At 41.2% G+C, this 27,289-nt stretch overlaps 1 protein-coding gene across 1 annotated transcript; it reads right to left on the bottom strand.

Moving 5' to 3' along the window:
* Positions 1-1,860: 1,860 nt before the first annotated feature.
* On the bottom strand, positions 1,861-26,734 carry DSG2 (desmoglein 2). The gene is made up of 15 exons (XM_064507354.1): positions 26,460-26,734; positions 19,636-19,671; positions 18,547-18,681; positions 17,077-17,235; positions 16,726-16,870; positions 15,270-15,430; positions 14,323-14,457; positions 14,000-14,185; positions 12,861-13,120; positions 11,827-11,969; positions 10,605-10,829; positions 9,130-9,357; positions 7,971-8,099; positions 6,447-6,781; positions 1,861-4,760 (listed from the first exon to the last, which is right to left on the bottom strand). Exons 1-15 carry the CDS (start codon positions 26,505-26,507, stop codon positions 3,738-3,740), a joined length of 3,348 nt encoding a protein of 1,115 aa, XP_064363424.1. The 5' UTR covers positions 26,508-26,734; the 3' UTR covers positions 1,861-3,737.
* Positions 26,735-27,289: the final 555 nt, after the last annotated feature.

Genomic DNA, 27,289 nt, shown 5'->3' with positions numbered 1-27,289 from the left:
CTGGGAGAGTAGTGACTTCAAATCCCGCAGGGTAAGCTCCCCAAAATCCTGATTCCTCGGCTGTACTCTGAAACCCCTGCTATGATACAAAATACAGGCTTGGCCTCATCCCCAGGCTCCAGCTGACCTCAGCCCAGGCAGAGTGAGCCAAGGCTGGGGCAAGCACAGTCTGCAAGCCGAGAGCCCTTGGATGCCTTGCAGCACAGTGCCTGTGCCAAACCCAAAACAGTTCTTGGTGGAAGGGAGAGATTTTGTTTGTTGTGTCACCGAAAACCTTAGGTCCCTTCCTGAGCATGCCCTGTGGTTCTGGGTGCAGCAGCGACTCTGGCATGCCAGGCTGAGCACCTATAGTAACTCAGGTCTGGATGTAAGGCCCGACTTTCCCAGCTTGTGTTCTTCAAGACGGGTTCAAAAACTGCACCCATATGGCACTCTAAGCTCTTGGAGGCTCTGCCCAGGACAGGCTCTTTTCTCTACACATGGAAGTCTGACATTGATATTTTCCCCCCACTGCTTTTTCACTGAAAGCATTTCAGTTGGAGGAGTGTGTTCGAAAGCCTGAGACAGTGGCAGGCATAGGACAGGTTTTATTGTCAAGGAAGCAGGAAAAACAGATTTTTCTGACTGCATTTTGAATGCACTGAAAGTACAGAGGCCACAAGAAGAAATGGTCAGGGAGCAAACCACCCAGAACCTGTAGCTCATCCATCACAGTAAAAGCAGAGAGGGAGGGACAGATTTTTGGGATTCTTGGAGGCCATAAACATTTACCACCAGTGTCAGACTCCCAGGGAAGAGCAGCTAATTTATTTTAACTCTTTCTGAACTGATTTATTGCTGATAAGCCCCAAGGTTTAATCTGAGATAGGGGTGGATGAGCAAATGCCCAGGAAAGAACAGAGGCTGGAAGAAAATGTCAGATCTTGATCAAGTCTAGCCTCACTCTGAATACACCTAGAAGTACTACACAGTACTATTACTTTCTCATAGCCTCCATTTAGCCTTCCTCAGCACTCATGCTAAGGATGGCAGCATCCTTGCTGCAGCATGTTGCTTCATACTTGTGAAGCCTGACATCCTTAGTGAGGATGAGCAGGAGACATAAATCACCAGCCATTTGGATACAGTCCCTGTCACTCTGGTATTTCAGCACCAAGGTAACCATGCTCTGTTATTTTTAGATAAGAAAGCTTTAGACCACAGCAGTCCCAGGCACAGGGTTATCTATGGTTGGATGCTAACCATATGTTTACACAACTGTAAATGGTCATTTACCAAAACACAGCTCTACTGGAAGCAATGTATTAATTGGATGGATGTGCTGCTAGCACTAGCACATGCTGATACCATTTGAAATGATAGTACAAATGCATTTTCTTCCCTGCCCCCCCACCCCACCCCAAGAACAGCAGATATGGCAGACAGCTGATGGCACCAGTCTCTGCACTCATGGTGATGACAGGAGAGAGTCTGATTTCATTTATGAAGCAGTGCAAGATATGTGGGTGAAATGGTGGATTGTGGTGCTTAAGAACAAACAAACAAACAAACAAAAAACTTCACTATTTGATATTCATTCATTAGAAATCACCAGTCTTGCTGTACTAGCAACTGTGTGATGATTATTTACAGCTTTCTGTGGAACTTGTCAGTAAACAGACATGCAGAGTTCTGACTTTTTCAGAATCTGTAAGTTAACAGGACACCAACATTTATTGCTCTGTCTTTAAGACAGCCCTTTAAACTTGTTGTATTTGCAGTAATTAGGGCTAGGATTTCCAAAATTCAATTTAAAGAAACAGAAAAGTTATTCTTTTCATCAGGGTAGCTGTTTTAAACCTAAGTAAGTAATGACAAAAATTGTTGTAGAATTTTTATTTAAGATTGCATAAAAATACAGAAATAATCAATTAAAAAGTCTGAAATACTCTAACTGCAGGAAAAAAGTGTTCACCACTTAAAACTGCATGATTCTTAAAAGTAAATACATGTACTTTAAAACCAGAGTTTAAGAGATAAATAACCAACAGGACTGAACAAGTGAGCAGTTTGATTTGCTTGGAAGTACTCTTCCCCTTAAAATAACAGCCCGTGCTTACATACACCCTGCTGAACATAGCCACAGTTCTTTCTTGTGTTTATGAATCAACTTCTATCTTCTTCTTCCTCAAATAAAATACACTGAAAGCATTTCTAGTCAAAGGCAAAACATATCAATGGAAAACATAACACTGCAGCTGCATGAAAAGTCCAGCAGAAATGGAGACAGCCAGGAAGCCCTGCATGTGCATACGTTTAACACTACCATGACTAGCATACTGGTATTACAGGTATGAGGTCAACATTTACAGTGCTAATACATAATCTAAAATACTTCTTTCTACTCCAGCAAACCATGAGGAGTGTATTACAGTGGTTTATATTTTCTTTTATAAAAAAAGCTCACCTTAAATGTTTCAAACTGCATACAAATAAATATTCACATGTGCATATATACATAGTGCCAAATATTACAATACTCTTTTCCCCTTTTACCACATATGTTTCAAGGAAAAAAAATTCTAAGTGTTTCAGAATTACAGTAAGATTTCTGTTTTCTTGTCAGAGCTAACAGAGGCTACCATTACACAGCACTACACAGGCCACAGGACTTCTGATACTGGAGCCAACAGAACTTCAAAAATACATGTTAGGCTGCACCGTCATTTCTGTGCTTGAGAGTTCACAGATGCAATAAAAATCACTTAATTGCACTTGTAAATCAGACCCAACAGATGTCTAAGGGCCATAAACTTTGCTAACAGAAGCCACTGAATCTCTGGCTCTAAAGCTAAATTACGTTTTGGCTGCTTCTCATGCATTAAGTGATTAGTTAGAAGTCAGTGAAAATCTATATGATACAAATGCTTATTTTTCCATGCATTGTCAGTCTAGACCCATGCCAAGTAATGAAATTTTTATGTTGAGAGATACTGAACAAGTTGAGTTCTTTGCATTTTTGCTACTCACTTTCTTTAACCCATGTGCCAACATGCAATTAATGACTCAGAAGACACAAATGCTGATAACCTGAAGCTGTGACATCACTCCAGAAGAGGAACACACTGCTGTGACATCCCTCCAGAAGAGGAACACACTGCCGCCCAGGGGACACGAGGATTTTGGTGACTGGCCTTCTCAGGAAGGAGGGATTTCATTGTAAATTAGCTAAAGCCTGGTGCTCTGGAGCTGCAGCTTTGGGGGAGCTGCCCTGGCCCACAAGGGAAAAAATGGGAAATCACAGAATGAGGAACTGATGCCTCTTTGAGGGAGATCTGATCAGACATACTAAGCAACAGTTCAGAAACTTAACTTGTGCTTTGTACCCTACCATCCATCGCAAGATTTCTGATATTTTTCTGCTTTTCCATGATTATGTAGCTGTAGTTATGTGTTGTTATACTAACTGAATAATAAAAGCAATTGCAAACCTAGCAAACAAGGAAAAAATATTTTCTGCACCTTTCCACTTTGAAAGCACCATTTCAAGTGTTACATAACACCAGATTTTTTTTTTTTTTTTTTTTTTTAGCCTCTTGGTCATAATCCTTATTTATAGGAACTACCACAAGACAGTCCATGCCATTTTTAAGGCTCCAAAGAAGTACAGAGCTCAATAAAGAGCCCAAAAGCAAAATGTGTACTGAAATAAAGGAAGCCAAACACTGTTGCCTGGGAGAGACCCAGACTCGCTGCGTTTATGAGCGAGTGTACTGTACAGTGCTGTATTTTGTGACTCGCGAAGACTTGCTCAGAGTGGACCCAGTAGGAGGAACCCCCTCTGAGGCTAGACCTGGCTGGCTGAGCAGGGAGTCTGTGATTAATACGTGTTCTTGCCTCCCAGGTCCAGCATCTGCTGTCTGCTCGTTTCTGCTTTGCGTCCCCGAGACCTGGGCTGGTGTGACTACCCGCTCAGTCACCACCACACTCTGCCCTTCAGATAAACTGGGGAAGCTCAGCGAGCCCTGATCAGAAGTGGGCACAAGCACCCTTTCTCGCTCTCTCACGAGAACGTACTGTGAATCTGGGAGATCTTGAGCTGTTAACACCCCTGGCCTAGTGCCCTCTGCCTTAATCACCCTTTCTGTAACCACAACATTACTTCCATCTGGCAAATCAGGAATTTCCACCATGTCCTGCAAGCTTGAAGCAGGTGCAAACACTCTCTCTGTCACCACTACATTCTCCTTAAACTGGGGATCTAGGAAAACAGCAGCAGGAGGGCCTGCAGGATAGGATGTTTCTGTCACAGTGACATTGCTCTCAGTGTATGGTTTGGAAACAGGCCTGGCCTCATGCTGCCCAGACCTCGATACAAAGGTTGTTTCTGTGACCACCTCCTGAGACACAGTGTCTGGTCCTATGGCATTATCCCTGCGCGTTGCCTGGGCTGGCTGCAAGCCACTGCCTGAGGCAAAGGCCTGTTCAGAAATGAAAGTACTTTGCTGATCTAAGAACTGCGGCTTTGCGTCATTAAGACCGAAACTTGATTCATTCCTGGAGCTACTATCTTTCATGTCTATATGCCTACCCATGCATATTTCTGCCAGAGTCTTAAATTTATCTCCTAAATCATCAAGAAAGTGGTCATCAAGATCACTCTCAATAAAGCTGCAGCAGCCAACAGACCCATGGGGAGAGCTTGACTCTCCCTGAGAATAAACAAGGAGACAATCCTTTGCAGCTTGGGCTTCATCTTCATCCGCAAAAGAGACAGCTTTCTAAAGAGAGAAAACAAAAGCAAGCAGAAAGTTCATTAATGGCAATTCCAGACATTATCAACTTTGAAGATCAGGAATGTTTTGTCAAAAAAAGGTTAGAATAAGAATTTAACTGAACCCACAAAAACTGCCAAGGGTAGTGTCTAGCACTGCTTTTCACCTGAAATTAATCTGAACTTGACATTGCACTAAATGAGAGAAAGGATACTGCACTCTGGGATTAAACTACAAGCCTCAAGTACTATCACCATCTGCTATTAAAACTGCTGCATACCCATTTGTGATACTACTCTACTCTCACAAACATACCAAGATTGCTTTTATTTTGGTTCAGTGAATGGACTTCATATGTAATTAAGCCTCTGTAGGAGAGTGTCAAAACCATGCCTGACAGTATCCTAATATTTAAACATATGTTTAATGAGTACATGCTGACATGTTATCACCTGCCATTGCCCTTTTCACCAGCATAACCTGCAGAATCTGGCCAAAAGAGTGAACAAATTGCAAAGTTAAATACCTATGTTTCCATAGGTATTAAGCGATTTAAGCTCAATGTGTAAGTTGGCACTACACAGGCCATTTTGGAAGAAGCAGGGTTCATGGGTAATGAATACACTGCTTCCAGGGCCAGCTCAGTCTGGAAGCAGCATCTGCAACAAAATTAGCTTCTGGTGCTAGCTTGAATATCCTTGTACGTGCTTGCACCAGCTTTAATTCCAGGAGCAAAGACAGACAAATATCCTGGGCCTGCTGAACCAGCTTTACCTAATATGTTTGTTGGCTTGTGTTCAGAGCCACTCTGCTGCCATATTCAAGGTTTTGGAGTGCATATTAGCTTAGGCACCTGGACAATGTGGTATGTACCCAGATCCAAATTGCCTCCATATGTTAATCTATGTTTGATCCTGGAAGCAGGTACATTGAGATGTTTCTACAAAAATCAGCACACATCTGAAACGACGTGGATTGGTTGTTTTGTCCATTTTTGTTTTACCTATAATCTGAGATATTTTAGCCTCCCAAAAGTTGTAAAGCTGACTGTACTCACTCCATTTCACTAAGCTCTCCTGCAAGACTTGAGCAGCTAGTTATGCTCAGATTATGTACAACACTACAAAGCACAATGTGTGGAGGAAAAGCAAGCTATTGGGCAAAAAGACAGCACCAGCACCACTTCATCAGCTGTTTTGAATAAACAGACCTCACCCTCTACCCTTTGCCATCTATAGGCGATCTTTCAAGCACTTGCTCCATGATAAGGTTCTTAGCTGATTCATGAAGAGTCATGGAAGTGCCTCCCTACAGAGCAGTGTAAGGTGCTTAAGCCTCTGAGGTTTATATCACATCATCTCCCTCATGGCTTCTCCTTGTGAACAAGGCGCTCCTTGGTTGCTGCCAAATATCCTGGATTCCATTCCCCAGTCTCTCTCAAGGAGGGTCTCATCGGGGACATCTTCTAAATGGAGTACTACAAGACTGAGCATTGCTATGCTTTAAGTTCCACATGTGAACCTGAACCCATAAACTGGCCCCACCACAGATACACCCAGCACAGAACATTATATCCAGGCCAAGATCTATGTTTGCAATAACATAACTGGCATTTCACAACTCACTTTCCCAAGAATCACATACTAGTATCTCTAAGCGTCAATATCAAGACACTGTTACTCATATGCTTACATCACTGAAGTAGTCTCTTAAAAATTCTTCATTCATGGCTCCTCCAGTTCCCACCATCACACCTCCTCCAGCCACCACTGTCTTGCCATCTCCAACTGTCACGCCTTCAGCCCCTCCAGCTGCCATGGCTCCATAATCAGCACCAGAAAAGAGAGGCCTTTGCTCTTCCCATCTTTCACTGGTCCTCGTCACAGTGTTGCAATGCTCTCTTACATTAGATGCAGAATTGCTGCCTCCTGCCACAGCTTCCTCTGCATTCATTGCTGCCGCTGCTGCTGCTCCGCTGGCCACTGCTCTCGACCTCCCCGCTGCAGTGGGTGTGATGAGGTTTAGCACTGGCTACGTAAAACAACACAAATTAAGATGTGACATGAAAGCTGTGTTGTCAAGCACACGGAACTCACCAAACCAGCAGTGGGGCTGGGTGGGACCTGGAAGGGTGCCATTTGACGACTTGTTCAAATTCGTACTTATAACATGTTGCTGCAAAGAGTAAAGTGCCTCATGAAATAGGGTGTAGCTTCCATGACTGTGTTCTCAGGAGAAGAGAGGAGTGTTTCTATAGATGCATAGTTTCTTAAAACTCAAAGGGCTGGGAATCAAAGCAGGGAAGAGGAAAAGAAAAAAACAAAGAAAAAAAAAAACTTGTGAAACTCTAGAGAGCTCAACTGTTCCAAGAAAGTTTTGGTAGTCCCTTCAGCCAGAGACATGTGATACTGCCCAGCTTTCCCCACAAAAAAAAGTGGAGAGTGTATACTGCCTACTGTCTCTTCTGTGGTGCTAGCTGGACCTTTCTTCTTTCCTAGAAGTTTGTCTTCCCTATTAAGTCTACTGCCTTTCATCAAAAACTAGTGGGAGTATTGGCACTAAATCAAGGTTTACTATTTTACTCCTGTTTCTTTGTTAGCACCCAAAAGTGTGCTAGTGTCATGCCCATTTTTTGAAAATTGGATTTTGTAAGATAACAAGAAAGGGCAAACTTCTCTTGAACTCCCTGTTCTTTCCTTCTGCATATTTCTAGTTATTTCTGCCTTTTTTTTTTTTTTTTTTAAGAATTTCCTTTGTTTAAGAAAAGAGAACATGAGAAATTCAATTAAAATGCAACCTGAAACTTTAAATTAGTGATGGGAAGCTAAGCTTTATAACCCATTCTTTTACTGCTTTAACGTACTCCCAAATGGGCACAGAATGCTCTAGGCTTGCAAATGTACATACTTTACTCTTTACAGCATCAATGCTTTTCCCACACTCCTATCTTCTGCTCAGATACTATCAACACTTGCTTGATTACTTTCCCTTTACTTTGGAATTTAAACATCACAGTTGGTATTTCCAGAGCTGCTGATGGAATTCATCTTCCACATATCTTCTGCTAAGCCTGACAGAGTTAATTTCAATTAACGTTCATGTGTGGTTAAAATCTGCTCTACAGCTTTGAAACACCAACCCATAATGTGGAAGAGATGCCAAGTGCAAAACCGAAATACTTGGATGAAAATCAAAGCAAGATGTTATTAGGTAAACATGCCTTCTCTTCAGGAGCTGCTCCCTCACTGTTCCAGTTACGTAACATCTCCTCGCTGTAGTCCGGTATTGCTGCAAATCCCTTAGCTTGCGATCGACATGGACACAACAGCAGTAATAGTGGAATAACTGCAAGGAAACACAGTTTGCCATTAACTATGTGATGATTAGGGCCAAAGCACGGTAACAGCAAATACTGAAGTCCTGGGCAGCTCCCATACAGAAATGCATCTTTAATGAGTTAATGATCAGTATAAGGACTGATAAGGGCTGCAGACAAGTTCCCAATATTTCCTAGACACATAGGCCAGGGTGGTTTTCTAGAAAGTAAACTGACCACTAACCTGTGTCAAGGCCTCAGTTCTACAAATGATCATGCATATGTTTAGCTGTACTTCTACTGAAGATACCATCTTGCAAAACTGAGCCCTAAATAATCACTGTACAACCTTAAAATTTTAAGTCCTCCTCTGCTTTTACTACTAGACAAATGACTTTACATAGATTCTACCTCACTACTCCTATGATATGCTTACAGTGTTACCCGGGGAACTGAAAACAATCTTGCTTCAGGAGCAGAACATACTTGCCTGGAATGAACTCTTGTTTTGCTACAGCTAGATTGATACTAATATAAACAATAACTTTTTGCCAGTTTAAATATAGCATTGGTATACCTGGCCATACCCCAACTCCAAGTGCTGTTCTTGTTCTTCAGTAAGACAAAATAGAAACTCAGAAGACAATGTCATGTGCTATTCAGAATAAGTAACCATATTCAAGCTGTCAGGGAGGGAGAAGAGTGTAGAGAGCAGCCACAGCACTGTGGCTTGAGTGGAAAGAGTTAGGGTTCACATGGGGAAGTGTGGGAAACGCTGAGAAGATTTCTTACTCCTACTCCACATGGTATTTATGGCATGATAAACAAAAATTAAAGTCTGACATATTAATTTTAAAATGCACAACTTGAAATCTTTTGAGGGTGAAATGCTGACACTACCAAAATTAGTTGGAAATTTGCCACGACATCATAAAAACTAGGAATTTACTCACAAAGTAAATAGAGATGATAAACCCTGAGAGCAGGGACTGTTTCTTCTCAGGTGCCTCACAGACCATACTCTTAGTGCTTCTGAGATAATATAAAACAATTACTTACGCAGCAAAAGTAAAAATGCCAAGATGATAAGTGCAACTGCTGCAGGTCCCAGACCCGCTGACTGCTGTTCGGCGCATGCGGGTATAGAGCTGTCACGTGAACACGTACAAACAGTCAACTGTAGAGACTGTTTCTGGGTACAGCTGAACCCTTGGTAATCTTGTATTAAGATCGGAACTTCAGTTTGGCCGGTTTTCAGGTTTTGCGGGATCAGCTGTATACTAGTGTCTGAGGCAGAAGAGTGGGGTTAAAGAGGACAATCAAGAAATGAGTGAAGAAAAAGTTAGCTCCTGTGAACTAAGGGAAATAAAGTCTTTCCAACCTCCCACCCAGGCCCCCGGTTAAGCCACACAAATACAATAGGATTAACTTTAATTAGCTGCTGCTACAGCTTATACACTGTTATTTTTATCAAATCATTCATGCTGGTAACAAAGCAGCTGCCCCCACTTGCAGTCTTAGATAATTGTGGAAGAGTTTCAAACTAGCAGAGACTATTACACAATACAACCTGACCGCCTGTCTAGCCCTAACCTTTACGTCATCCAAATAACTAAAGGATGAATTCACAAAAAACAATTTCAGCCTATAGGATAATCTGTTTTAGGCCACAGGCAGAGACCAGGGCAGTCAAAATACCACTCATTTCTGTGGCCATGTGATGTCAAGGACACAATTAGGTGAGAGATGTCCAGATGATCCCAACTGGGGAACATCACCTACTCTGAAAAGCAACAATCCCTACAGTTACTGCTGGCCTGACTACAAGTGGGGTGAGAAAGTCTAAGAATTCTTTCTTGGTCCTAAGTATTTTCTGGTGCCTTCCATTTACCTGAAGCATTTCTTTCAAGTATCTCCTAGGTGGGTATAAATAGAAATGAGAAGAAAATACTTATTTCACAGTACTCATTCAAATGATTTAAGAAAGAGGACTGCAATTGCAGAGGCCTGCAGTTGCTATTGCTCCTTCCCCTAGCGTATGGGAGAATCCTGGACAGGTTGCATAACATTTCCCTTTTTCAAGGCCCACACTATGCAGACTTTTTATTTTATTTTATTTTTATTGTTTTTACTAAAGGCTAAGCAACTGCAGCCCAGTAACGCAGTCACATCTCCAAGCTTAGTTTTAATGAAGTGCATCTCGCATCATTTTGTTTGCTTTCTGTGGAAGATGGGGGTGTGGTTTAATCCCAGTGTCATCCAAGAACTCCTGGACACGACATACGGGTCATCAAGCTAGGCAAAGATGGTCCAACTGAGAGAAGGAGACAGGTCCCAGAATACACAATTGTGCTTTTACACCCACTAGAGAAGAGAGTAGGATGCAAATGATGTGTTTTCATGCATGACTCCACATATGAGGATTTTTTTTTTGTCTGAATCAGCCAAACTATCAGTATGACCAGAATTAACAAAGTGCAACACCTCTGTAAAACTCCAAAGAACTGACAGCAACTTAAAATACATTTTCCTACCATTTCTGGATCCAATCATCCAATCTTTTGTTGTCCTGTCTGGCTCAATGAGAGTAAAACTGAAGGGAGCACCATTTGGGTAACTATCCAAATCAGCAGCTGTAACATCAATTAATTTTGTATCTGAACACACAGTCCGCACAGGGTCCACAATAACTGGACAATTATCATTCACATCTTCAACTTGAATAAGGACTGTGCCGGTGACCGTTTTCTTAGGAAAATCTAAGAATATAAAATATGACAAATTATATTGATTTGATATACATACAGTTGTACAGTAGCATGCAGACTACAAAGTGAGAATTCTAATTATATGCACCAGAAGTTTTGAGCATCTCTCTTACTTAGCACTGAAGAAAACTTAGGACTCTGAAATCTGCTGATTACTGAGAGATAAACACAATTTCCACCTTTACAAGAGACATTCTCATCCAGCTTCACAAAACCCTTTAATTTAGTTTCAGTAGGCAATACCCCTGGCAGCAAAATGGATTTAGGATAAAGGAAGCGCATGAACTGAACAAGTTACACCTAGTCACCAAGATGTCTCTATAAGAGTGTATCATTTTTAACTTCAGTGCCAAGACAATTAGAGCTGACTTGAGATCCAAAGCAACCCTCCCTTACCAAAAAGGGGAACACATGCAGCATTAAGCAACCTTTATATACTTGTAGGTGCTGCTAAAAGTAGTATCAGAAAAACATTGAGATGTGTTTTCAGAATGCAGTAAGGGATAGCTAAAGCCGAAAGAGGCACTACAGAAATACAGGGTGCTACTTCCAGAAATATAGGAGTTGGTCCTCAATTACCTGTTAGTTGAACCTTTGCACTGATTTTGTCGGCAGCTTTCACATGAGAAAGTGCCTGTCAGCAACGTAGCTGAGCATTGGCTATTTCTCTTAGGGTGCATTAACTTTACCACCTGAACACTACACATATTTTAACCGTGTGTTTAACCTCTATCTAGTCGAAGAAGAGAGAAATGGGCATCTCAGGAACCCATTCCAAGGTTCATCCGTCTTCAAGGAGATGCCCATCTCTCTCCTCTAAACAGAGCCTAGGGGAAACTGCACTGCACACCTAACTTTCAGGTGCTTAAAGATAGGGAGGTTAAACTAACTGTAGCTGTGCAAGACAAATTAAACCCTAAACAAACAGGAAACCTGCAACAAAGTAAGTCTGACCAAACAGTGTGAAAACAAAACACTCTCGACTTACCTTTAGTTACGCCCAACATGGTGACAGTGTAGGTACCATTTACTACATGAACCGATTCATAATCAAGGTCTTTTGCAAGTTTGATTTCACCTGTAACTGAGTCTATCGTGATCCAGTTTGCTGAATCTCTTCCTTTGATGTACCTGATTAAAAGTGCATAAAAAGTGTACATATTTATTAAAAGCAAAATCATCAACGGAAAAGGCAGCTTGCTCCTCGTTTGAAGCTGAGACAAGATACCCTGGTATGAGGTCTGATTCTCCTGCTTTGGTAACTGGTTTAAACTATAAATACAAGATTATAAGCACACCCTGAACATTGAAACTTCCTTCTCCCTCTCTAGAGTCAGCTAGGATTCGAGCGTGGAGGCATTATGAAAGGTAGATTGAGGGCAAGAAATGAGCAGGAGAGGGAGCTCTGCTGCTGGTTGTGGTTGTCTTCTTCCCCTCCATCCCTACTGCCCCAAAAATCTGAGCAGCAGCAGCAGCGACTGTATTACAGGAGTGGAGGACAGGCCTCCAACAGCCAGGTGTGCATCTCTGCTGGTTGCAACTGGGTCTGTGAATGCCATGGTGATGGTTCAATCAAATTTTGGCTCGAAAATGGCAACTCAAAAATCTAAACACAGCCACGCATATGTACATGCAAACTTGTTTTACACCATTTTTGTCTGATTTATATACATTTCTGTATATTTCTTCCTAATATTTCCACAGACAAAGTCAAATGAATAAACCTACTCTGCAAAATGTAAGGGCATGACAAATAGCAGGCACGCACAGACAGTTTCAGGAGAAACACTCATGTCTTGCCATATATATCAAAATGAGTAGGATTTTAAGCCAGTAACTTTCTACATAATAGAATTTTGATGATTATGATGTTTTCTTTTTAGGTCTAAATTATGCATCGTAGCAAACAGATTGCCTTTCAAGTTATTTCAGTCCAATATATATTTATTTTAAAATAAGATTTAATTTGACATAATATACAAAATACAATAGTTAGGATGGTTATAAAATGAAGATTCTTACGTAATACGCTCTGCTACTTTTCCAGTATCTTCATCATAGGCTTGATATTGTCCAATAACCTGGTTTTTCCGCATGGTCTCACTTGCTTTAATAATTGTTGTGCCACCTGGGAATTTAGGGCCTTCTTGGACATTAATGACATTAATTTTGATTGGAACTGCTTGCGCTTTATAGCTCTTTCTAATTGACTCATGGAATTCTGCTTTATTTGTAACAACAATGCCCAAGTTTAGGCTTTGCATTTCTTCATAATTTAGTTCCTAAAGCAATCACAGAAAAAGAGATCACTCAGAATTTGATGTCTAGACAACAGTCATACAGTTAAGTATTTAAATAATGTCAGTGAAAGGTGCTATAGTGCAAAGAAGAGCTGCCAGTTAACATGTTACTCTCAATATATCATGCTTTACCTCTTTAAGAATGTGTAACAAAGATTTTCTTTTTATTTTTCCATGGATGGCATCATAGTTGTATCTTTTATATTGTTGAATTTAAACTAATTTAAGGGTATGTGCAATGAGTCTTACCCATATATTGTCTTTACTTTCAATGCATCAGTACTCCATATTACTTGGCTCTTCAATTATTTCTTACCAATTCCTTAGTACTTACCAATTTTTACAATTATTCAAGGAAACCACAGGGAAAAAAAAAAAAAAGAACAGAGTTCTTAGGGCACTATCCATCTTCAGTTCTTATGGACTAAAAGGGAGTGGAAGCTATATGGAAGTTTACAAAATAAACAGTCTGTAACCTATGGCTCATGGAGTAAGCATTGCCTGCAATGTTACCTTTGGCCATGGGAAATAAAACTTAAACCAAGACAGTAAGGAGAGCAAAAATAAGGTAAAGGTTACAGTGTACGTGTTCGTGCTGTTGACAGTTAGAAAAGTTTGGGGACTTCTGCCCCCATAGATATATCTGAGGTCACACAGAATGCAAATGGAAATACTAGACAGAATCATTATTTTGTACGAAATTATTTTATACGCCATGGAACATGAAAAAGGAGGAGTGTTCACCTCAAGTTATTTACAGTTTATAGACTCACTGAATATAAATAATCTATATGTCAATTTATACTAAAAAGAATAAATTATTCTGATATTTAAAGAAGATTCTGTAAAGAATATACTAACCTTCACAAGAGTCAAAATCCCTTCATTTGTTTGGGTATCTGTTTCTATATGAAAATAGCCACCTTCATTACCAGAAGCAAACGTAAATTTTGCCAGCCAGTTATCGGAAAACTCTTCATCTTTGTCAAATACTTTTATTCGCATAATTTCCACATTTGCTTTGTTTTCTTCAATGCTTCCTTCAAGCTGCAATCAAACAATACTCTTTAAAAAGATGTGATAATTTACCTCATTTCATCAGTACAGGAAAGCCTTCCAAACAAAGTCTGCAAACAATGTGATACTAGCAGGTGTGAGAAAAAAAATATTATAAGTGTACTTACCATGCGACTTTCGATAACAGGAAAATTGTCATTGACATCTAAAATCTTGATTTCTAAAGAACATGTTGCAGCATTTCCACCTGATTCACCACCTCTGTCTTTTGCTTCCACCATCAAAGAATAGCTACTATGTGTCTGCCACAATATAGAAATTAAATGTTTAAAAGCAAAGCAAAGTTTCATAGTATAGATTATTATCCTTACTATACTTTTGTTGCTCCCTCTCATGAAAAGGCCAGTTATAACACCTCCCCCCCTCAACTAGCATTAAATCTCACACACAACTACCTTAACTGGCTCTGCTGAAGTCCTGGACTTAGAAAAGGATTTGGGAGTTTTAGATTTCCCCACAAAGAGTTAGACTTCGTCTAAACGGAGAATGGAAAAAGTCAGTGGACATGAGCAGGGACAGCAGCAGAGACACCTGCATGCTAGGACAGAGCTAGATGCAGAGACACTGCCCTTAGGTATAGTGAGCCAACCACCATCACCATCTGCTGGCCAGCAAAAACACATGCAAGCAGAGGAAAGCTGCTGGTAATACACAGCTTTCAACACTGTTTCATAGCAGTAGGCGTAATTCTTTGCACAATGCTTTGCATAAAGGCTACGAAAATCAAGGTACAGCCAGCAGCTCTGCAGAGTGTGAGCTCAGCCATCCTTGCTGTTTGCTCTGCAGCGGGGCGAACTGACTCCTCGCTCCACGCGATTGCTGCTCAGGCTGCAGCAAGCCGGTAGCACAGGAGGTGACCTGGTGACACAAACTTTATCCTGTCCCCCCTCTCCAGCCACTGAAAAATATGCATCAACCAGACAAGGGATCATCCTTTAATCCCAAGAGGGGCAAAGGAAGAGGAGAGGACCAACTCTCTGCCTGGGCAGGCGGCGCCAAAGCAAGAGGCATTAGAAGCACGCTGTTAAGGAGACACCAATGGGAGTTGTTTTACCTCTCTGTCAAGGTTTATTGTTGCTACTTGAACCTCGCCAGTATCTTTATTCATACGGAATGCAGAACCAGGATTTTGGGAAATGATTCTGAAAGCAATTTTGGAATTTAGATTATTTGGTTCATCTGCATCTGTTGCATTTATCCTCATTACAATTGTACCTGAAAGAGCAAACAAAACACATTATCGGTTTACACTGCCACACACTGGCAAGTATTTTTTCTGTAACCTTCTAGATAAGGGAGTGTTGACAGACTCACTGCACAATTGTCTTTTCCTCCTGCCTTTACTTATTTGATAAATAGAGCTGAAGAAGTGTCCTTGAAATCCAAGTAATACTCATTAAAAGTATATCCTCTAGTAAACAAAAACATATTTTCAACACACATCTCAAATTTACAGAATTCAGTGCACCAGAATTATTCAACATATCAAGTAATATAAGAACTCTGATAAAACTTCTGATAGGAAATTGCATCTATAAAGAAAAAGAAAGTTATTGTAGACACAAGCTGTATTTCCCTCACACATTATACAAAAGGGAGCAGTACTAACCTTCCTATCTGAACATCAACAAAGGAATTGCTCTTTGCTAATGTCCTCCCACAGCTTCACTCAAAATACATGGCAGACCCCAGGGTGCAATCCTCTTGTAAGTCATAGCAGAGGATCCTGTCCTCTTGGAAAGGGCATATCTTAGTTTCTAGTACCCATACTCAGTCTAAGCATTAGCTGGGATGCAGGCAGAGAGGTGACTACCACATGACTCCTACTGACTTCAGAGAGAACGGAGGGAACTCAATACCTCACGGAACTGGATGTTCAATAATTTATTTCTTCAGATTACTGTGACATTGACACAGAGACCATGAAGGATTTATCAGCTTATTTTACCCAAACTTTCCTTTTCTTACCTTCTGGGAAATAATGTATTGCCCCAAGATCTGATCAATTGACCCCTGACGTGTTGCCCCCTGTTAACAGGAAAACTGCTGCTAACTTCTCTGTTGGGGTTTGGGTCAGGGCCATATGCTCTAACAGCAAAGTACCTCTCCAGCCCACAGATAAATCGGGACTTTTCATAGGCATGGCAGAGTGGAATCAACTCCCAAAGTCACCAAGATTGCTAGCCCAGAAATTGGACTGCATTTTCCATACAGTTCCTGCCGAGAGACTCCAGTCCCTGGATTTATGGTAGCTTTGACACTAAACCAAGTTACCATACCAAAAAGTGTTGCTCTAGTCTGTTGACTTTATATGGGTGGATACTTTCTCCTCCTTACTTCACACAGCTTAGCTGTGAATGGAAAACTTGCATGCAAACACAAACAAATAACCTCCACACAGGTAAGAGAACACATCCTTGTTACTGCAAATATATTATAGCAAAGTCATTTGTGTCCTTGCATGGGTTGGGAAAAGAAAAGTGAATAAACAATTTTAAAAATATTGTTACCTGCTTCACTTAATTCTTCAACTGAACCAACAAAAAATTCATGTGAGAAAACTGGGAAGTTGTCGTTTATATCAATGATTTTAATTGGGAGGTCTATTGGTTCTTCCAGTTTTGCTCCAGTTTTATCCAGAGCGTGACCTCTGACCTGAAATAATACAGAGCGAAAGCAAATACAATGAATAATTTTAATATATACGGTTATTCCTTACTTTGTCATGCAGAAGAAATGTCCAGAAACAAAAATAACCAAAGTCAACACATTTGAACAAAAAATAAATAAATTATTTAAAAAATAGATATATATCAATAGAAGGACACTTGCGGGGAAAAAAATGCAACTATTCAACTTACAAGCAGCATTGGAGTTTTTTCTCGGTCAACCCTTCCCGTTATGTTCAGGTCTCCAGTCTTTCCATTGATAACAAATAATCCATAAGGGGGTTCTGTTACTCCTTGACCAGATATAGTATAAGTTACCACTATCCCTGTCTCTTCAAGATCAGAATGTATCTGCAGGAATACAACAGATTAAATTGTATTTAGTAAATAAAACCACATTAAGAATAATGAATAAACAAACAAACAAACAGAAACAATGTTTTCCTGTGCTTGTTTGGGTATGGAGATGTTGAAGAGATTGCAAGAAGTGTTACAGGCTCGTTTGAGGATGCAACGCAGGGGGAACAGGAACATGATGAGACAGTTCAACAGTCAGGACGGGGACGCAGGCCTCAAAATTAGAATGGAGAGGTCTATGTGAGAAGGAAGTTGAGACTGCTTGAACAGAGAGTGTGATAGGATGGTAGTGCAAGCAAGAGTTTGACTGGAAGATTTGCAAAAGCACTGAGATAAGATGAAAAGCTGGAATGAGGGAAGAAGGCACCTGGCTGCTCAAACAGACAGGGACAAATAAAACAGGGAGAAAGACCAAGGTGGGGGGGCAGAGGGGGAAGGTCAGGAACAATGAATGGAGATTAAAACTACTCAAGCAAAACCTGGAACTAAGATGTAACATCTTTTTAACGGAGACTAGACCTAAGCTAGCAAGCGGGACCAGGAATGGAAAAGTGCTAAAATGGAAGAAAAAGGCCAGATCTGGGAGGAATAGGTAGAAGAGGTGGCACAGACTAGAGATTACTCCCTGACAGATCCAGTATAATCACATCCTTCCTCTGCTGCCAGGAATTATCTGAAATTCCCTGGAAAAGCACGTGTCCCATTCCACCAGCATCACCATGAAGATGATGCTGATCAAGTCCAAGCAGGGTATAACAGTCTACTACTATCAACAATTACTTTATAAACCAAAGCAACAGATGTGGTGAGTTCAGGTTTCAGCAGTGGTACTGAACCATATGCATATCAGTCTTTCATGACAGGATAACACCTTGGTTATTTTCAGCCCAGTTGCATTAAAAAAAAAAAAAATTAGGCATACATAGCCATATTCCTGGTAGACCTTGCTATCCAATCCTAGACCTAGCCCAATCACTGTTAATAGCTTTTGGACACACTTGCCAAGTTCAGCTACACCTGAGTTGGGGCAGGGAGCAAAAAAACCCTCGAAGGTAATGCAGTCCCACAAGTTTTATGAAAACTGGTGGCTGGAAAAAGATGAGACCCCCAAATCAGGCTGCAAGAGTAACTCATTTACTGAAGGAAGGAAACAGAAGGCAGGTGTGACAGTCTTTTACTGACATTCGATAGATCTTCAACATTCAAAAAACACCTGTGTATGTGTTTAAGGCAGCCACACTCTTATTTTACATTTTCATCTTTCTGTTTTTATGAATATTCTATATTTATCTTTCCTGGTCTTACTTTAGCAATTGGATTCTTGTAAGAGTTGTCTTCTTCCTCTCGTATGAAAGCAGGAGGGACTGTCCATTCGCGCTTCTGTCTGACAAGACTTTGAGGATGAGACAACATGCCAGTCTTGTCCTTTTGATTGTAAATCTGTGAAAAAACAAGTTTAAATCTCAGAATTACATTTGGCCATTTAAGATGAATGTTTTATTCTGCTTTAGCCCAAACTTCTGAATACCCTCTGTAACCTGGGCTTTCTGGCTGCCCAAACTGCATGCTGACCTCACCACTCATTTTCTTCCAAGGAAAATAAGAACTCTTAGCAGCTAACGATTTAGAAACCACACAGCAGCGTTAGACTTCTCAGCCACAATCTGAGAGACATATGCTCCTCAAAAGTTGTTTGAGGAGGAAAACAACACTGATCTCTATCAGTATAGAAGTATGCAAGACAGGCTTTAAATACATAAATACATAAGGAAGCTACCATGAGCAGAGGCTGGTGAAAGTCGACCAGAACAGTCGTATTTAAGTGATTGTCATCAGATGTGGGAAGAAATTTGACATTATAGGCTTTTTTTTAAACCCTCATTTCTGCCTTACACTGTTTACTCTCTTCAGTATTCCCTTATACTAAGCCTTCTCTCTATTACAGATTCTGTCCATGAAATGAAAGACCTCTGTCTAACCCACCCACTGCCTCAGCTATCCCTGCTCAACTACATGATTCTCCTTCTCTTCCTCTATGCCCAGCCTAGTCCCTACTGTGGCTCTAGGTTTCCAGATGCAGAATTAACATCTTCCAGAAAATTAGTCTACTTCATTTATGGAGAGGAGTTCAAAGAAAATAGCAACAAATGTAATGGTTTAGGGAAGATTTCCCAAAGTTGAACATCACTCATTTTGACAGATACAGCACTGATCCTATTCACTTCCATTTTTGCTTACATTTCATCATCTGTTACACAGCTTTCAAGTTTCAGAAAATGGTACAACTCAAGCTATTCATCAGCTGAAGGAAAGCATGCCTTTGCCACTTGCTCTTTGCTCAGAGAACCCTTCTTCAGGCACTGATAAAGAAAGCAATTTTTGATCATTTCCTACCTTAAAATGGAGTCCATTTCCATAACTCAAGCAGATCTGGAAAGTAAATTATATGATTTTATTAATTCTATGTTCACTTAAGCAGTACTAAAACTAAACTTATATAACTTCCCACATAAGAACTGCAAAAACATGCAGAAGAAGGAATCTGACATATATAAATAAACACTTACTATTTACTACTTAATATTTACTGTTGAATAATTTACCTGAAACAACATTAAAAATATGCTATAATTGCAAAATTCAGCACAATTAAAAGTTTTACAAGTCTTTTTCCTAGAAGGGCAGGAAGCAGACAAGACACAATAATCTTTTCTCAGTAAATGTTGATTTTACAGTCATTTTTAAACCTTCATATTTTAGTACCAAGTAATGTTTCGGCATTTCAAAAGATGGTAAATTGCCATTAATAGGAATAGGTGTCGACCGTCAGCAGCACCCTGGAGCAGCTCACTCTCTTCTGGACAAATCATGGATTATGCATGTTATGGTGGGTTACTGACCACATATGAGCACAAGAGATTTTAAATAATATCCAAAAGCAAGTATACATCAAAAAAAAGCTTCTGCTGACATATAAATGAAAGAGGTAGATGTTTACTTAGAATTTCTTTTACTGTCATATTCTGTATTCTAAAGTACATTATGCAGTTTTTCTGCACATGTATCTATGTTACAAAGATCAAGAAAAAAAGATATGTCTGAGAGACACTTTCTTCTTTTTCAGCTATACAACTGTTTGTACAATCTCCCCAGAGTATGATGCCAGCACTGGTGTAACACAGCTTCTATTCAAGTTTTAAATCCCCCTATTTGCCTAAGATCTCTACGAGTTCTGTAGAAAACATTAGAGCGGCATACACACTTTTGCAACGACATTGAAACAGCTAGAACAGAGCAATGACTTCGCTTTACTCCCTGTTGCACTGCCTGTTTCAGCTTACTGATTGTGTCAGAATCCACTGAGGGGGAGAGAGAATAAAAGAATTTCTGGTGGCCGGTGAGCAGAGGTTAGATCCTCACCATCCTTCTTGCATTCTGTTTCATTTCACATCTGAAAGCAGATCATTTTTCCAGTGATAACTTTCCTAATACTTTACTAATAACTAACTACTAACTTTACTAATCCATTGATTGTGGTCATCTTTAAGCACCTAACTTAGGAGGAAAAATGACACACATCTATTCCTCACAGAAACAAGGCACAGAAATAGATGCTAGGAACCAAATCATCCTTGCTCTAATATGTCAAACTTCAGTATCAGAAATGCTTAACTCGTCATGCACTAAGAGCCTGGGATAACTAGGCTTTGCTTAAACATTTTAGCTAGGTGTCTTATGCTAGCTGAAACAAACTGGAGCCCCAGCAAATTATTAGAGACCCTATGTTCACATCCACTTTCCCTGCAGGCAGAAAAAAAAAACAAACAAATAAATAAACAAAACAGTACAAAAATGTAGGCATTTGAAAACAAAAATGTAGGTTACTATAACATGTAAAAATCAATAAATTGAGCTTTTGAGCTTTGTTTAGGTAGTAAGAGAATACTTGTATTGTTCCCAGCACTTTTACATCTGCTTACATTTTGCACTTTACATGATTTTTATTCATATTAATGCCTAAGACAACTCAGTCTCAGATGAACTGATTTCCACCTGAAATAATCAGTTGATACTTCCTTACATTCTCTTTGGCTTTTATCTAGGCTGTGGACTGGGATCTCCCTGTTCACTCCTTCCTCTGACTCAGCCTTAATTGCACCATCTATGACAGTCTTTTTTTTTCTTTTTTTTTTTTTCCTCCTTTTCAGAAGACCTTCTCTCTCCCACACAATGCCGAGGATAGTGTTGGGAAATGCAGCAGACTGTTTCAACTTGCACAACAAAACTCTGTTTTCCAAATGGCGATTTTCCCAATACATGAATCCTGAAGACAAAAATTCAGTAAGCAGTAAGTTCCCTAAAGGATAGGCACTGTAAGATCTACAGGATCTTAGGCTGCATATCAAGCTGTTTTAATAAAAAAAAGTCTTAATCTTATTAACTGTTTGTATTAATTTTATGGATTTATAATTTTAATAAAAATTTATATTGTAGCAATAAGACAATGATAAGTGCGTGAGATCAGTGACAGGAGAATTGTTTTATAGTCAGTTTTTCAGTGGGGATTGCAACTCTTGGAAAGTGAATAGGTGCCAAGAGCTTGTACTGACCATCCTTGTTTGTCCTTATTGGTAAACTGAAGGGAAAAATGTTTCTGTCTCAATCTTTAATAGAGATGAGAGGCATAAAGCAAGAAGTTTCCTGGGAACCACAGGATAAACAAAAATATCTGAAGTCTATGAATGGGCATGTCTTCCACTGAGATGAACTTTAAAGAAGAACATATCAAGAAAGCTGAGAAGGATCCCATTGGGGATTATAAACAGAAAGTGAAATATGATGGTATTTTATTAAGATAACTCCAAGATCAATCTGTCTGTCTAGTAACAAAATAACCTCAAAACTTCCTGTTTTATTGCTAAGATAATAAAAAAAGCACTGCTGTCTCTGCAGCTTTCAATCTATATTCCAGGGTTCACAGGGGATCTAAGAACGGACTTTTAAGAGATCTACAAAAAGTGCTTAATAACAGCAATTTTATTTACAACATGCATAAATCCATGTGTAAGAAATATATAAAGGGATCCTGCATCTTCACTGAAAATTTTTAAAGATCCACAAATTTAAAAATGTGAAAAAGCACTCTTCAATGAAACCTTCTTGAAGCAAAAGTGAAAAAGTCACATATCCAACAGGTGTTTAATTCTTAATTTCCTTTTTTATATATAATATAGAGCTACTTTTTATTAAACATCCCAGTGAGAGCCTATCACGTAGTGTAGATTAAAGCCTCGGCATATGCGCAGACACACGTGCGCACATGCACACACACACAGAAAAGGCACCTACTGATGAAATCTATTGATGACTCAAAGCCAGGAGGCATTGTCACAAAATGCCTGGATTGTTACAGAAAAGAGCTGGAAAACCTGAGGCTTGAAGGAAATGCTTCAAGAGGACAGCCGGCGTAGGCGAGAGAGCAGGGGAAAAGGGAGCGATGCGTATAGGGACGGCAGGCTATTCTAGCACAAATGAGAGTTCATGTGATAATCAGGAAGTGACTAAAGGGACAGACTTTGAACACATGCCTGAATTTTATACTGTAAACACACAGGCTGAGTAAGAAGGTGTGTCTATACTTGCTTCATTATGAAGCAAGAAGCCTTAAAAACATGGTCCTTTCATATACGTTGTGTGTTAAGAGATCCAGATCTTGCACATCGTGCCAGTTTGGCATTCAAGACTCTGGGTAGGTGGAGATCTTGCACACTTAGAAAGTAAGGCTGAAGGGAATGGCAAAGGTTATCTGGTAGTCCATCTTCCCTGCCCTGAGGCAGCAACTATACCTAAATGGTTCCTAACAAAAGTCTGTTTAACCTGTCCATAAAAACTAGTGATGGAGATCTCACAACCTCACTAGCTAATCCTTGGCAGTGCATTGCTACCCTTTCGGACTGAAAGTTTTCCTGAACTCTTAACCTAATTCTTCCTTTTGCAAATTGATCATACTGCCGTTTGGATGAGATTCAGTTTTAGATTAAGACACCCAAGTTTCTATGTCTACGTGAATGCAAGGTGTCTAACCTTCCACTAAACTCAACAGAAAGACAGGCAAGGAGAGGAGCGAGCAGTTCAAGGCACCGTAAAGCCAGCTCACAGCTGCTGTTTCTGTCTGAGTGCCACTGACTGTGGCTGTATCTACTTTGCAAAGCCCAAAGCAAGAAGATTTGTATAGCAAAACACTTGCTGCCAAGAACCAGCACTGTGCTACACAAGCTCCACGGTTTTTACTTCAGACTAGAATGAGTTTGATCCCATTGGCCAGACACCCACAAGTGGATGGATGCATCTCCCAATTTAGTTTCATCCGGAAGGAATCAGATTCATGCACTCCAGATTTGCTTCAAAAGTGCAATTTGATCCAAATTAAAACACTAGCTTAGGTGACCTCTGTATCAACTACATCTCATTCTACCACAATAGAAGCTCAGACACTTAAATTTAGGCGTCTTAAACAGAATCTCACTCTTTGTCATGCAAATGGGCTCAGCAAACAGTATAATCCCCCTTTCTTCACAATTACCTTTTATTTATCTGAAAACTGTTATCATGTGTCATCATACTTTCTTTTCTCTAGGCTAAAGAATCCCAGTTCTCTAACCTTGCTCCAAGAATCACAGAGCATGATTCTTAAATGCAGATTTAGGAGGTCTGATTGAGATTCAGGAAAGCATTTTTTTTGTTTTTAATATACTCATTGAGTTCAGTAGGATGGATAAAATACTAGGTGTTACATATTTCACTATATCTCACCATAATGCTTTGAGTTTGTTTTTTTGGTTTTTTTTTTTAATTTTTGGAACAATATTGAATTGCTGAATCACTGCATAGATGCTTGTTAATTTTTACCATGTTTCGGCATATTATTGGGAATATAAACTGGGTGCTTACAATTTCCTCACCTTTGCTCTTTTTAAAGCTAACTATTATGTTTGTTTCCCCCTCCCCAGGTTTCTATGTACTTTAAAGGTAATCACTACTGGCTCTGAGATTACAGTAGTAATCTGATGTATTCTGCACTAAATTTTATCATACCTAGCCTAAGCAGAGTTAGAGATCACCGGTATCAAGGAAGTACAATCTGAGATGTTCAAAGAAAAATGAAATTTTGCTACTCGCATAATAAAATCCATACATCTCTCAGCTCTTTTTTGACCCAACCACAGATAGCGTGTCCAAGATCTCCTCTTCTAAAGATACGACATCCGCCTGCCTAAGAAATCATAGGGAAACTCCCGAGGTTCTTCTAAATCTCAGCAGCTGTGCCTGCACTGCAGGTCCGCAGGTCTGGGCGTGCACTCTGGACACACGCCAGGCCAGGACCGCACCTACACAAACATGCCATCATCCTGCAGGCGCCAGGGTCTTTCAGGAAGAGGCAGGGACACAGGCATGAAGAGGGCTGCAGGAAGCTCTGCGAGGTGCCCAGGCCCGACCCTAAGGGGACCCAGACCACAGACCAGCATGCAAATCACCACCAGACATGTCCAGAAAAAAACAAGGAAAGGAAGAATTTGATATTCTTGATGCTTCTATGCTGGAAGACAAGGTTGTGGGGGTTTTTTTTGGACTACTTTTGCTTTTTTAGCAGTTTCTTACTGGTTTTGAAGTTTTCGGTGCCTTCTTTGCATGTCATAAAATATAAATAACCCTTATCTTGGCTTAAATAAGCCATGAGACTTTCACCCACATTAACAGCTTTGTCCAGATTAGCAAAAAAGAGCTAAAAAAACAACAGTGCTACTCTTTCTTAACACCAACCAACTAAGGTAGCTCCATTTGCTAGAATAGTCCATCTAAGGCACACTAAGAAACCAAATTTTGTTCAATTTTAGTATCTTGCATCCTGCAGAGGCTTTAACTGAAAGGACTGAGTAAATCATTTTCCTCTTTTCTTCAGGCAAAGCCAATGGGATCCTGAGCAAGTACAGGCCCACCAAAATAGATGTTGGCATTGGTTCACAAATTACAGAAAGAATTAGTGAAAAATTTCATACAAGTAGCACATTTCCCACTGTGCTTTTGGGCAAAAAAATAATACATTTTGCAACCAAAGCACAACTCCCACCTTGATTCTAAGAACAGAGTTAACTGTTACTGGCTGACTCTTAGCCAACTAAATCTACATTAAAGCTTTCAAACAAGTTTCCAGCTAAGAAAGTTGATTTTCCCGGATCTCAAGCTTGGGAAGCGAAGCTGCTATCTACAACTCCTGTCCCTGGCAGCCCTACAAGCTGTGCAAAAGCCTAATGCGGCCCAGCTCCTTGGCTCTCCGACATTATCTGGGGCCTGGCTTCCCCTCCCAGGTTCGCTGCTGCCCAACTTCTGCAGGTGTTTTGCCAGCCTGGAAACGCGTTAAACGGGAGGGAAAGCTTCCTGAGTAGCTAGAGAATGTCTGTCCAAATCAAACAAATCAAACGTCATTTTCTCTCAGTTCTTTATGAAATACTGTTTTAAGACTGAAAAGATTACTTCATAATATAGAAGATCTAAATGCTGATAGGTAAGAAAGAGTGAGAAGGAAAAAAAAGCCCAAGAAGTATTTTGGATTTTTAAGAAATCTGTTATACAAAGCAATAAAGATTTCCACTAATTATTTTATTATCCATTTTCCCTCCTGACACTACACCTTCAAAAAAAAGGACAGCTCATAAACACAGAAGACTTTTCAAATAAGAAAATGGCAACATTATGAGCTCTTCCCTACACTCCTGTTCCTACTAGAATCTAGGGGGAAAACGAAAGCCATTCGAGATGCGGCGCTCATTTTCAAACAACTTTTTCTACTTCTACCTACTTTCATAGAGCAAACGGTGATTATTTTTACCCGCTTTCCAACTGCAAGAACAAGAGCAAAACCCGTTGTAAAGGAGCCAGCGGCAGCGGGGGAAAAGCTCTGCCCGCGCCCGGAGGCGGCGGCCGCGCAGGAGCCGCCGCGGCCGCGCAGCCCGCGGGCAGGGCGCTGCCGGCCGCCGGGCGCGGCCCGGGCCGCCCCCTTACCGCCGCGCAGCGGAAAGCGGCGCGGCCGCCGCTCCCCTCCCTGCGGGGCGTATTTTTTTTTCTTTTTTTCCCCCCCAGATAGGGGGTGAAAAATACAGCCCTGTTCTCGCTCTCCCACCCCGTTACCGGAGGGATCCCGTCCCCGGCCCAGGACTCACCAGCAGCGCCAGGAGCCGCGCCGCCGCCAGCGCGAGGCTCCGCGCCATGGCCGCGGGAAGGGAAGGGGGCAGCTCCGCCCGCCGCCCGCTGTGCCGCCCCGGCGAGAGACTGGGGCCGCCGCGGAGGGGCCGCGCAAGTAGGCGCGGTGGGTGGAGTGTCCCGGCTGGCTGGGAGGCGCAGCGGGAGCGGGCAGGTGAGGCCCGCCTTCCCCGGGGCCACGGCCCAGCGCGGACCGGGGCGGGCGAGGGAGGGAGCGCGGCGTCCCGGCCCGGCCGCGCCCGCGGGCGGCGGCTCGGGGCGACCGCGCCGTCGGACACGCGCGGCAGCGCCGCTCCGCTCCGCGGGGTCGCGGCCGCCTGGCGCAGGCTCCGCACTCGGGAGCCCGTCGGGGTTGCTCCTGGGCGGCGCTTCCCCTGTGGCTTTCAAACTGGGGGGGGGGATTTCCCCCCTCCCCCCCCCGCCAAAAAGAGCGAGTGGGAGCACGTCGGCGATGTGCGAAGTAAGAACAAACGATAAGTTAATGAGTAACTTACACGGAGAAAATAGTGTCTCGTGGGAAAATAAATTTAAGAACTGCTTTAGCACGGCCTTCCAACCTCTCTCATAAGCTACTTTTTTAGCATTGGTCAAGCCATACCCTTCCTGCCCTTACCTAGCAGGGATCTTTCCTGGATACACCTGATTAATTGCTGCTGACAAAGGCAGAACACACTCTCCCCGGTCGCAAAACAATTAGAGGTACTTCCCGTACATCCTCTGTTCTCCTAGGCTCTTACCTGGTTAATCTTCGTAAGATCGCGCTCAATTGTTGCAATTTCTGAAGCAACCA

The sequence above is a fragment of the Dromaius novaehollandiae genome, chromosome 2, assembly GCF_036370855.1.
Source record: "Dromaius novaehollandiae isolate bDroNov1 chromosome 2, bDroNov1.hap1, whole genome shotgun sequence".
Classification (NCBI taxonomy): Eukaryota; Metazoa; Chordata; class Aves; order Casuariiformes; family Dromaiidae; genus Dromaius; species Dromaius novaehollandiae.
The sequence above is the reverse complement of the archived record's forward strand: the minus strand, read 5'-3'. Positions and strand labels throughout refer to the sequence as shown.